The sequence below is a fragment of the Heterodontus francisci genome, chromosome 7 (assembly GCF_036365525.1).
Source record: "Heterodontus francisci isolate sHetFra1 chromosome 7, sHetFra1.hap1, whole genome shotgun sequence".
NCBI lineage: Eukaryota > Metazoa > Chordata > Chondrichthyes > Heterodontiformes > Heterodontidae > Heterodontus > Heterodontus francisci.
The window spans coordinates 50,954,089-50,967,710 of NC_090377.1; the positions used below are offsets into that span (position 1 = coordinate 50,954,089).

The 13,622-nt window shown below is 41.2% G+C and overlaps 1 protein-coding gene across 3 annotated transcripts in view; it reads left to right on the forward strand.

Annotated features, from left to right (window-relative positions):
- Positions 1–13,622, forward strand: part of slc12a8 (solute carrier family 12 member 8) — a 163,025-nt gene that overhangs the window by 125,424 nt on the left and 23,979 nt on the right. For all 3 annotated transcript variants that reach the window (XM_068034496.1, XM_068034497.1, XM_068034498.1), the window contains exons 10-11: positions 9,373–10,066; positions 13,404–13,501. In XM_068034496.1, the coding sequence (XP_067890597.1) occupies positions 9,373–10,066; positions 13,404–13,501 (792 nt within the window). The remainder of the gene's footprint in view (positions 1–9,372; positions 10,067–13,403; positions 13,502–13,622) is intronic.

The window sequence follows — 13,622 nt, forward strand, 5'->3', positions numbered from 1 at the left end:
TGTGGAATCAAGTAGGAACAATCCTAGCTCCTACAGACAGGCCTGCCTTTCTGTTAATGAGCCAGGTTAGCTGGTCAACAGTTCCCAGGAGTACTTGAACCTGTCAGGCTTGGGTATTGGATTACTAAGTCTGCTTTAGATGGTTGACTTGGTGTTTCAGGTGTGTAGACCCTTTGTCAAAACTTAAAGATATTACTGATGAAGGACATTTAAAAAGGAAGTGAAGTAAGAGAGAAGGGAAGGGAAAAGAATGCATGTGTGCACATCTGTGTATACAGGACTGGTCCAATTATCCCCTGTCCCCAAATCTCCTTGAGGCAACACTTAATCTTGACTCTGTGTAGAACACCATGAATGATCGACTAGTATTTAATAAAGATTTATTTTAAAAATACTAAACCATCATTTCTAATATGTCTTAGCCCGAGGAAACTCAAGATAAAGGAGTTCTGTTATAAGATCAGAATATTCTACAGTAAAATTGATGTAAAAAGATCAAATTTTTAAGATAATAAACAGTGTTCTGTAATGAACATCAAATGCAGAAATATTAAACTATTTCTATCTGTCACACATTGATAGATTAATACTTAAAAATCAGATAGTTTCTCATCAACATAATGTAGCAGGCTTCCAACAATCATAAAAGTAATAAAAGAGGATCAGACCCCATATTATGTCACCACAATATGGCTAGAAAGGTAAGCCACAATGAGAAAAATCAAATTAATGTTATCTTTGAAGATGATGGCTGTATATAAAATGCCGAGCACACTAATATATTTTAAGGTGTAATTAGCTGTTTTTTAAAAAAAGGTTTTCTGTAAATGCAGACTGAGAAATGTTTGGCGCTTGGGAAAACATTACTTTTTGTTATTTTAATTTGAATGACCAAAAGCAACTTTTAAAAAGAAACAAAAACAGAAAGTGCTGGAAATACTCAGCAGGTCTGGCAGCATCTGTGGAGAGAGAAGCAAAGTTAACGTTTCAGGTACTTCCTTATGGGATGAATGCAATAATCAGCTGTGACCTGCTTTCTTATTTAGTTCATTTAATCAATTTTATCTCCACTTTTCAAGGCATTGAGTTCTTGCTGGATATGATTTCATAGCGGGTGCCTTGCGAAAACGCGCTGTGGCTATTATACATGTGAGAGCCTTGACAGGAAGTCTCAGAAGGCTACTCTGTTGACCTGATCTGACATCCATGCACATGTATACTTCCAGCAGGGTAACTGAATAGCAATCTGAATAGAACAGAAATGTTAACAAATTCCCCCCCGCCTCCCAATCTGGAGGATCAGAGGCCAGTTGTAGTGCTGAACCATCACCCCACTTGAGCTAATTTGTTTCAGATTGAGTTGAATCTGGGATTTTCCTGATCGCCGAGACATTGGGAGAGCCTCTAATGGTTGGCTACCGAAGTCTGGGAACAGGTCAACAAACATCCTCCTGGTGCGGAATAATGCAAGATGCAGAGGAAATCAAAGAAAGAAAAAAAGAAAATAGTAATTCAACTAGTATTTATTTATTTTTATTTATTTATTTGGAGATACAGCACTGAAACAGGCCCTTCGGCCCACCGAGTCTGTGTCGACCATCAACCACCCATTTATATTAATCCCATATTCCTACCACATCCCCACCTGTCCCTATATTCCCCTACCACCTACCTATACTAGGGGCAATTTATAATGGCCAATTTACTTATCAACCTGCAGGTCTTTGGCTGTGGGAGGAAACCGGAGTACCCGCCGAAAACCTACGCAGACTCAGGGAGAACTTGCAAACTCCACACTGGCAGTACCCAGGATTGAACCCGGGTCACTGGAGCTGTGAGGCTGCGGTGCTAACCACTGCGCCACTGTGACCAAGTTTTTAAAAATCATGTGACAATCAGATGTGAATAGTAAGCACAATTCCAGTTAAGGTCCATTAAATGTAGAAGAACTCATTTAAGTGCAGCAAAATGTCACACTATTCTCCTTTACCATGTCTTGGAAACAACAAATTAGAACTTCCAGTGCATCAAAGAGTATATATCCAGAACAATCCAGCAGTAAGGATCAAATGATTTTAGCATGTCTGTGTGTATTCTTGCTTCTTATCACCTGTGTTGATTACATTTTAAATCAAATTATGTGTTAGGTGTAATCTGAACAATAGATATAGATATAAACATTCCCTAATTTCTATGTTTCCATATATTTATCGTAAATTATTATTGTAGCATTGGAAAGGTATTTTGTACAAAAGTTTTAATCTGGTTGGACGACATAAAGCACTATTGGGCCCTACTCTCGTCTGCCAAAACTGCTCACTATTTCTGGATCTTCCTGGAATGCAAAGATAATCTCCAGCTTCTGTTCTCTACTGCAAACCATCTTCTTAAACCTATTGCCCTGTCTCCTCCACCCTCACCTCCAACAATAAGTGTGAGGAATTTATGACTTCTTTGTCTCTAAGATTGAGACCATTCGATCAGTTACCTCTACCATTTCCTTCCCTTCCCCTTGCCCACTGGGCAAAACTTTCTCATGCTTCCCCTGCCCTAGACCTGAACTTGCATCATTCTCTAAGTTTCTCCCCTGTCTCCCCTTGTGCCCTTTCCAAGTTCAACTTGTCCATAAGAACCACCTGCTGCTCTCTCGACCCTATTCCTACTAAACTGCTGACTGCCGAACTTCCCTTCCTGGCTCCCATGTTAGCTGATATCATTAACTGTGGTTCTCTCTCTTCAGGTACTGCCTCCCTCTCTTTTAAATCTGTCACTATCACCTCTCCCCTCAAAAAAAACAACCCTTGACCCCACCATCCTTCCAAACTACCGTCCCATCTCCAACCTCCCTTTCTCTTCAAGCTCCTGGAATGTGTTGTTACCTCCCAAACCAGTGCCAATCTTTCCTGGAACTCCATGTTTGAATCCCTCCAATCAGGTTTCTGCCCCAGCACAGTACCGAGATGGCTTTTTATCAAAGTCACAAATGACATCCTATGAATCTGTAACAAAGGTAAACTGTCCTTCCTCATCCTTCTCGATCTCTCTGCAGCCTTTGACATGATTGACCATATGATCCTTCTCCAACACTTCTCCACTGTTGTCCAGCTGGGTGGGATTGCACTCACCTGGTTCCATTCTTACCTCTCTAATTATAGCCAGAGAGTCACTTGCAATGGCTTCATTTCTTGCACGTGAACTGTTACCTCTGGTGTTCCCCAAGGATCTATCCTTGGCCCCCTCATAGTTCTCATCTACATGCTGCCTCTCAGCGACATCATCTGAAAATACTACATCAGTTTCCATGTGTACACTGATGGCACTAAGCTCTGCCTCACCACCACCTCGCTTGACCCCTCCACTGTCTCTAAATTGTCAGACTGCTTAACAATACTGGATGAGGAGAAATTTTCTCCAATTAAATATTGGGAAAATCAAAGCCACTGTCTTCGGTCCCTGCTACAAATTCCTTTCCCTAGTCACTGACTGCATCCCTCTCTCTGGGAACTATCTGAGGCTGAACCAGATTGTGTCTGCCAGTCCTTTGGCACTATTCCCTTTTTAAATAAAGTTTTATATATATGTAATAGCATATATGTAATATGCTATCTCATTGCTAACTTTTAATTTTTTTATTCATTCATGGGGTGTGAGTGTCATTGGCGAGGTCAGCCCATCCCTAATTGCCCTTGAGAAGGTGGTGGTGAGCCACTTTCTTGAACCGCTGCAGTCCATGTGGTGTAGGTGCACAAACAGTGCTGTTAGGGAGGGAGTTTGACTTTGTGACAGTGAAGGAACGGCAATATAGTTCCAAGTCAAGATGGTGTGTGACTTGGAGGGGAACTTGCAGGTGGTGGTGTTCCCATGAGTTGGCTGCCCTTGTCTTTTTAGGTGGAACAGGTTGCAGGTTTGATAGGTGCTGCCAAAGAAGCCTTGGTGAGTTGCTGCAGTGTATCTTGTAGATGGTACACATTGTGCGCTGGTGGACGGTGTGCCAGTCAAGTGGGCGGGCTGCTTTATCCTGGATGGTGTCGAGTGTCTTGAGCATTTTTGGAGCTGTACTCATCCAGGCAAGTGAAAAACATTTCATCAAACTCCTGACTTGTGCCTTGTAGGTGGTGAATTGGTTTTGGGGAGTCAGGAGGTGAGGTGAATTCCCAGCCTCTGACCAGCTCTTGTAGCCACAGTATTTATATGGCTGGCTCAGTTAAGCTTCTGGTCAATGGTAACCTTCAGGATATTGATGGTGGTGATTCAGTGATGGTAATGCCATTGAATGTCAAGGGGAGATGGTTAGATTGTCTTTTGTTGGAGATGGTCATTGTCTGACACTGGTGTGGCACAAATGTTACTTGCCACTTATCAGCCCAAGCCTACATGGACTCCTTCAGTATTTAAGGAATGGCAAAAGGTACTGAACACTGTGCAATCATTGGCAAACATCTCTACTTTTGACGTTATGTTGGAGGGAAGTCATTGAAGTTGCTGAAGGTGGTTAGGTCTAGGACACCAGTCTGAGGAACTCCTGCAGCAATGTCCTGGGGGGCTGAGATGATTGGCCTTCAACAACCACAACCATCTTCATTTGTGCTAGGTATGACTCCAACCAGTGGAGAGTTTTCCCCCGATTTCCATTGACTTCATTTTTACCAAGGCTCCTTGATGCCACACTTCATCAAATGCTACCTTGATGTCAAGGGCAGTCACTCTCACCTTACCTCTTGAATTTAGCTCTTTGGTCCATGTTTGGACCAAGGCTGTAAAGAGGTCTGGAGAAGAGTGGCTGTGGCAGAAGCCAAACCAAGCATTGGAGAGCAGGTTATTGTTGAGTGAATGCTGCTTGATGGCACTGTCAATGACACCTTCCATCACTTTATTGATGATTGAGAGTAGACTGATGGGGCGATAACTGGCTGGATTGGATTTGTCATGCTCTTTGTGGACAGGAGATAACTGGGCAATTTTCCACATTGTCGGGTAGATGCCATATTGTAGCTGTTGTTGTATGGATATATTCCATCCAGACCAGGGGTTTTATCCTCTCTGAGCTTGATTAGTTTATCATTTATCTTCTCTCCCTTTCTATCTTAAATGCCTTTATACCTTCTATGTTTTCTTCTTCTGATGTCGCATTAACTGCATTCAGATTATAAATTTACAGTTGCAATCAGTAGCTGACATCTCCAAATCAATGTATCACCAGCACCTTGACATGCCAGGTCACTTGTTTATTCCCTAGTTTTTCAGGACTTTGATAATAAAGGAGTCATGCATAGACCCAGATAAGGCAGGACATCTTTAATGAGCCACTTGTGGTCAGTAGTCTTGTTGGCTTGTTTTATATCCCTGGTAAGGAATGTTTTGTTTGTATAAACTTTTATGGTTTAATTAGCATTAGCGCTTTCCTATCCCAGGTTATAGTCTGACCACTGATGCCATTTTAGGATCACATTTAAGGCAATTCTTAAGGCATTTCTCCCATACAGTGTTTCTTTGTGCAGCAATTTTGGCATGACTTCGTAGAGTCATAGAATCATAAAGTTATAGAGCACAGAAACAGGCCCTTCGGCCCATCTTGTCTGTGCCAGCCATCAAGAACTATTCTAATCCCATTTTTCAGCACTTGGCCCGTAGTCTTGCATGCTATGGTGTTTCAAGTGCTCATCTAAATACTTCTTAAATATTGCGAGGGTTCCTGCCTCTACCACCCCTTCAGGTAGTGTGTTCCAGATTCCAACCGCCCTCTGGGTGAAAACATTTTTCCTCAAATCCCCTCTAAACCTCCTGCCGTTTACCTTAAATCTGTGCCCCCTGGTTATTGACCCCTCCGATAAGGGGAAAATGTTTCTTCCTATCTAACCTATCAATGCCCCTCATAATTTTGTATACCTCAATCATATCACCCCTCAGCCTTCTGTGCTCTAAGGAAAACAACCCTAGCCTTATCAGTCTTTCTTCATAGCTGAAATGCTCCAGCCCAGGCAACATCCTGGTGAATCTCCTCTGCACCCTCTCCAGTGCAATCACAGCCTTCCTATAGTGTTGTGACCAGAGCTATACACAGTACTCCAGCTGTGGCCTAACTAGCGTTTTATACAGCTCCATCATGACATCCCTGCTCTTATATTCTGTGCCTCGGCTAATCAAGGCAAGTATCCCATATGCCTTCCTAACCACTTTATCTACCTGTGATGCTGCTTTCAGTGACATATGGACAAGTACACCAAGGTCCCTCTGACCCTCTGTACTTCCTAGGGTCCAACGATCCATTGCATATTCTCTTGCCTTCTTAGTCCTCCCAAAATGCATCACCTCACACTTCTCAGGAGTAAATTCCATTTGCCACTGCTCCGCCCATCTTACCAGCCCATCTATATCATCCTGTAATCTAAGGCCTTCCTCCTCACTATTTACAACACCACCAATTTTCGTGTCATCTGCAAACTTACTGATCATACCTTCTATATTCACCTCTAAATCATTAATATACACTGCAAACAGCAAGGGTCCCAGCACCGATCCCTGCAGTACACTACTGGTCACAGGCTTCCACTTGCAAAAACAGCCCTCGACCATCACCCTCTGCCTCCTGCCACTAAGCCAATTTTGGATCCAATTTGCCAAATTGCCCTGGATCCCATGGGCTTTTACCTTCTTAACAAATCTCCCATGCAGGACCTTATCAAAAGTCTTACTGAAGCCCATGTAGAGTACATCAACTGCTTTACCCTCATCTACACATCTAGTCACTGCTTCGAAAAATTCAGTCAAGTTAGTTAGACATGATATCCCCTGACAAAGCCATGCTGACTATCCCTGATTAATTCCTGCCTCTCCAAGTGGAGATTAATCCTGTCCCTCAGAATTTTTTCCAATAGTTTCCCAACCATTTATGGGAACCACTCACAGGTCTTGTAATTACCTGGTTTATCCCTGCTACCCTTCTTGAAAAATGGTACCACATTCGCTGTCCTCCAATCCTCTGGTACCTCTCCTGTGGCCAGAGAGGATTTGAAAATTTGTGTCAGAGCCCCTGCTATCTCCTCCCTTGTCTCACATAACAGCCTGGGATTACCATCTCTTCTGGGCCTGGGGATTTATCCACTTTTAGGCCCGCTAAAACAGCTAATACGTACTCCCTTTCAATGTTGATATGCTCAAGTATATCACAATCCCCTTCCCTGTTCTCTACACCTACATTGTCCTTCTCCATAGTGAACACAGATGAAAAGTAATCATTTAAAACCTTACCTATGTCATAGAGAGATACAGCACTGAAACAGGCCCTTCAGCCCACTGAGTCTGTGCAGACCATCAACCACCCATTTTTTATACTAATCCTACATTAATCCCATATTCCCTATCACATCCCCACCATTCTCCTACCACCTACCTACACTAGGAGCAATTTACAATGGCCAATTTACCTATCAACCTGTAAGTCTTTGGCTGTGGGAGGAAACCAGAGCACCCAGCGGAAACCCACACAGTCACAGGGAGGACTTGCAAACTCCGCACAGGCAGTACCCAGAACCGAACCCGGGTCGCTGGAGCTGTGAGGCTGTGGTGCTAACCACTGCGTCACCTGGCTCCACACACAGATTGCCACTTTGGTCCTTAATGGGCCCTACTCTTTCCCTGGTTATCCTCTTGCCCTTAATATACTTATAAAACGCCTTAGGATTTTCCTTTATCTCATATATGAACATATGATTAGGAGTAGGAGTAGGCCACTCGGTCCCTTGAGCCTGCTCCGCCATTCAACAACATCATGGCTGATATAATTGTAATCTCAAATCCACATTCCCGCTTACCCCTGATAACCTTTAACCCCCTTACTTATCAAAAATCTATCTACCTCTGTCTTAAAAATATTTAAAGACTCTGCTTCCACTGCATTTTGCGGAAGAGAGTTCCGAAGAATCTCAACCCTCTGAGAGAAAGAATTTCTCCTCATCTCTGTCTTAAATGGGTGACCCCTTATTTTTAAGCAGTGACACCTAGTTCTAGATTTTGTTTTCTCAAAATACATTTTATTCATAAAAATCTGTTAAAAAATACATTACAAAACAGTTCAAAACAGCACCAAGTTGACAATACAAAAAGTGCAAAGGAGATCAATTTCCTTCAATACAGGAGTGAGTTGCCTCAAAACCCTTCCATTTCATTTTACATGCCATGGGAGAGGGGTGGGTGGGGGAGAGAACAAAGGAGAAGGTGTTTGATAGGGCAGAGGGCAGGACAGATTAAATAACAAAGCTGCCAGCATCAACTTTGTCCTTTAATCTCTCCTGCCCTCTGCCATGTGAAACACCTTCCCCTTTGTTCTCTCCCCCACCCCTCTCCCCTTCACTTGCTTAAAACCTAATTCTTTTCTAATCTTTGCCAGTTCTGATGAGAGGTCACAGACCTGAAACATTAACTTTGTTTCTCTCTCCACAGATGCTGCCAGATCTGCTGAGTATTTCAGATTATTTATTTCAGATTTGCAGCATCTGCAGTATTTTGCTTTTATTTTAGCATACTTTAATTCAGTTCAGGGTACTCATGCTTACCCTGGGAGCCAAATGGAAAAAAAAAGTTCCATTGTCAGGCCTGGAACCTCTTGCCTTGTCGAATGAGTGTAAATTAAATCCTTTGATTTTAGCAACTGTTGGATAGGGGAGACTTCAGGACCAATTCCCCAGTCAGGCACTTCCACAAGGTATTTGTAAGGAAATCAGGGGCTTAGCGTTCCTGATTTGCCATCCATTTAAATTAATGGATGGAAAATCTAAGGGCTTTGGGACTGCAATTTTCTAACCAGTGCTCCCTATCAGTGCTGGTCCTTGCTGGGTGTTCCCAATTTGGATAATATGCCTTTCTCATCTTTCTGTGCAAGATTCAGTCTATATCCAAGATTTCAGTGTTCTTCCCCACCTCTGATCCATTTTGAATTAAAGTAATTTAAGAATATAAGATAATATGGAGTGAGAAAAGGCCACTTGATGCATCAAGCACGTTCTATCTACGTATCATACAATTTCCTGTAATGGATTTCAGTCAATTTAAATTTCTATGGGAAGGTTCTGGAAAATGTTCTTCCTGAAGGCAACGGTGTAATACTCCAGGGCATCAGTCTAACTTTGAAACTTTTATTTAGCCTTAACCAATTGCTTTCTACAGATGTAATTTCCATGGTTTAAGTATCAATTGCACCAACATTATGCACTGAGTGATTATCTTTGTCCATATTTTATACCCTTTGAACACCTTTTTAACTAGAGCATAATTTTAAAAGATATTAATTGATAGAACCTTAACACATGATAAATATGAGGTATTGCTTTCTTTGTAATGTACAGAGCTAATTCTTTATGCATTTTTTCTTCTCAGAAAGGGCCAAACAAAACCCCGGTGGCTGCAATATGTCTTGTGGGACTTGTGACTATGGCATTTATCTTGATTGGGCAAGTGAACATTCTTGCCCCAATAGTCAGCATCAACTTTATGTTAACTTACAGTGTGGTAGATTACTCTTACTTCTCAGTTTGTATGAGCTATGATATTCAGCAGAATGAAAGAAACAGGAATAACAAAAATACGAGAACTTATAAACCTTCACAGCCACTGAATTTTGATGGCCCATTTAAAAATGGGACTGGTGGCCCAATAAAAGGCAGTACAAATGGATCTTTGCTTGAGTTCACCAAGGACATGAATCAGATCTTTCAAACAATGCCTCATGAAAGGGAAGAAGAGGTGATAAAATATAAGAGAAAAGAAAAAAGTGTGAATCAGTCAGTCCGATTGAAAAAGGCAAGAAAACCTGCAAAGCAGACACTGCAGGACAGTTTTATGTTGGATCTTGACAACTCAAATACAACATTTAAAGAGGACAACAGCCAGCTTTCAGAGATTGAGCTTGCAGATGACCTGTCGGAACAGAATATAGGAGAACATCAGCATCTTGAAAATCCTTTTGTACCTCAATCTGTGGAAGCTGATCACAATGTTGACAACAAAATAATTGAACCTACAGGACACTGTTTTACAGACACCGATGATTCAACAGATACAAGACGATATGGTAATTGTTATTAGAATAGTTGGTCTTGCAGCTCTTCCTGTATTCTCAAGGATGGTATCTGAATAACCTCTGTCTTCTCTTGGTTCAGAAAGGCTGAAGTTGCATCAATGAATGATTGATTTTAGTAATCTAGCTGCGTCCCAAAATAAGATTGCAGACAGAAATTAATACACAAGATTCCTGTAAATTTCTGTTTTTGTAAGAGTCAAAAACACTACAAGGTGGAAAAGAAATTAACTTACATTTATATAGCACTGCATCATATCCTCAGGGCCTCTCAAAGCACCTCACTGTCAATTATTGAATGCTGTCACTCTTGTTATGTAGGCAAACATGGCAGCTTGTGTACAAAGCAAGATTCCATTTGCATCAAATGAGAGAAATAAGCAGCTCATCCATTTTGGTAGTGTTAGTTGGAAGAGGCATATTGATTAGAACACTAGGAAAACTCCCTGCTCGTCTTTGAAAAGTGTCATGGGATCTTTTACGTGCACCTTAATAAAGACAGGGCTAAATTGTGGCGAGTCGAAGAGACTTAGTAGTTGGCAGGAAAAAAGACAGAGGCGCAAGGGGAGAGCCAACTGTGCAACAGCCCCAACAAACAAATTTCTCTGCAGCACCTGTGGAAGAGCCTGTCACTCCAGAATTGGCCTTTATAGCCACTCCAGGCGCTGCTTCACAAACCACTGACCACCTCCAGGCGCGTATCCATTGTCTCTCGAGATAAGGAGGCCCAAAAGAAAAGAATAACCACATGGGGCTTCAATTGCTTAGTGTCAAACTGAGCCATACAGTCCAGAAAATCCCAGGTGTGTGGGAGCTCTACTTTTTGCTGTGTCAGCTGATATCAGCCAGTGTGGTACTGGGAGTGCCACAATTGGCTTCAATGTCCTGGGGGAGGGAGAAAGAAAGTGGACCTGGGTTCCTACTCCTGATCACTAAACAGTAACTTCAGTGAATTGTGGATGTCAGGTCAGGTCAGCAAGCGTTGTAAAGCCCTCATGGTTAAATAGCTTGCTCATGCTGCTGTTTGAGCTCACACAAGAGGTATACCAATTTGGTGATATGACAAATGGCAGCCTGCACTTTCAGAAACTTACCCATTACAAGAGACTCTGCTTTCAGGAGAGAAAATTGGAGGAGGGTGGAAAATTATATTTTAAGTTCAGATTTTGCTCCACTTTCTAAAATTCCAACCCCACTTCATGTGCCATTTCCTTGAGTAAAAGGTGGGCAGGTGATTTATTCCTTGACCTATGTTAAAGTTGTGCTTGTTCCAGCTACCAAACAGTGCATTGATTGACATTTTTGATATTTCCCTCTCCCTTCCTAGATGGAACCCTTTACTTGGCACCTCCTTCTGACTAATCAATTAATGTTAGAAGCGCATCTGGAGAATCTGGATACAAATGTATACCACCACCACTGAGACACCCACTAAATGTTCTTTTTTTAAAATTAAGTTTTGAATTTATGAAATTCTGCTTATGGTGATTGGTTATTAGTTTAGTTCAGTTAATACCATTGCTAAGAGAGATTAATGACTCTTCCTTTCCAACTAGTGAACCATACTAAATCCTCTTCTAGACTTCCAGTGGTTACCAATAAATACATGATCACTTTAGTAAGAGCTTCCTTTCTCCTTCCCATTCCTAGAATGAGCAACTCAGTGCATTGAGAATGAAGCAGGTGACTGATTAATCAAATTGAGTATTTATGCATTGATACATAGGCCATTATTTTTCAGTAGTCTTATCTTAATATTTAGTTGGGGGTTCTCAATATTGATAATGCAATGGAATCTAGTCGTAGTGATTGACTCAGTATGCTAAATGATCTCTGTAACCCCTGCAATAGTGCCTTTCTCCTCAATTCCCCCACCACCTTAGTTGCTCTGCTGTGAAGCCCTTATTCATGTCTTCTATCCTCGAGACTTTGTGATTCCAATGCTTCATTTACAAACTTCAATATGTGTAAATGCAGCTGTCCTTAACCAGTCCCATACTAAGACCCATCTGACTGTCATTCCTGTCCTCATGGACTATATTTTCTCCCTGCCTCATTTATAATAAGTTTAAAATCCTGTCTTCATGTTCATCTACCTCTGTAACCCCCCTCATACTTACTTTCCTTGCCATACATGTCAGTTTTCAGAGTCTGGATTCCTGTACACCCGTCCTTCCTTTCAGTGACCTTGATTCTAGAATTTGTGCCCTAAACACCTTTCCCCTCCACTTTTAAAAATCTTCTTAAAAACCCTCTTTTCACCTAAGCCTTCAATCACCCCTCTAAACTTTCTCCCCCAACTCTGATCTGATAATTTATGTATTAAAGGTGCTATAATAAATGTAGGTTGTGATTGATGATTAGATCAGAAGGTAGTGACCTAATGATCCCTGAAGTCTTGTATCAGGGTTCATATTTAATTTCATGGTGTACCCATCACCAAATCCACTGCAGTTTGGAAAGAATCTGAAAATTTCAAGCAGTTTTGAACCAGTTGAATGTGTTCCCATAATGTACCATTTTCAACCCTGGTGCTGAGGTCATTTGTGATCTTGGCATTGACTCACAGAAGTGGGAAGATTGGCAGCATAACATCAAGAGGCAACAGATGCCATTCAGAATGCACTTTGGCACAGACCCTCAGTTACTGAAGGTCTATACACACTCCTCACTACTCAGAGGCTTGTTCAGTGTTTTTCGGCTTGGCGCTGATTAGGCATAGAGAATCTGTGGAATATGATCTGACACTAAAATTACGTTGATGGGCCGCGCAGAGTGAGGGGGAAATTATTGTTTTACAGTTCCAGCTGTCATTAGTGATGGAATTATTGGATAAAAAGATGCAGAGCAAATAGGGCAATTAGGGATGGACAATAAATGCTGGCCTAGCCAGTGATGCCCACATCCCATGAATGAATGAAATAAAAAAAAATAAAAAATAGGGACCCTAGTGCAAACTGAACAGCACAACTGGCCTGTACTCGTCAGTGCAAATGGTAGCAAACAAAAATTCAATTCAGTTATATTTCAGAAATCATGTTCATCTGTCAATAAAAAATGATGTTTTTTATTAACTGTTTGACAATCCTGATAACTGTATCACTTTGAAAATGAAAATTATAATCTTATAGCTTTTGTCTATTCCTGTAAGTGAAGAAAGGTACAACTTTTTTTTACATTTAATAAATTAAAATATTATGCTTTATTATACTGTAGGTTACATATGCAGTAGAATTGAATTATTAATGTTAGTGACTAACTACAGATGCTGCATAACAGTGATTATGACCTTGTAAAATAGTTTCTTTATATTGTTACTTCCCATCTGCAGGTTCCATTGAAAGGCAAAAGTCTCAGGAAGCAGAAATTTACACAATGCCAAGGTCATTTTATTCCAAACTCTGCAATCGCTGGCTATCATTCGTTGGTGTAAGTAATTGATAGAAACTATTCTATGGTGCAGTATTTATGTAACACTTTTAGCATAGTTCATATGAAAACTTCACTTTTAAGGAAGGCACATTTGCTTGTTTATAATAAGTGCATTTAT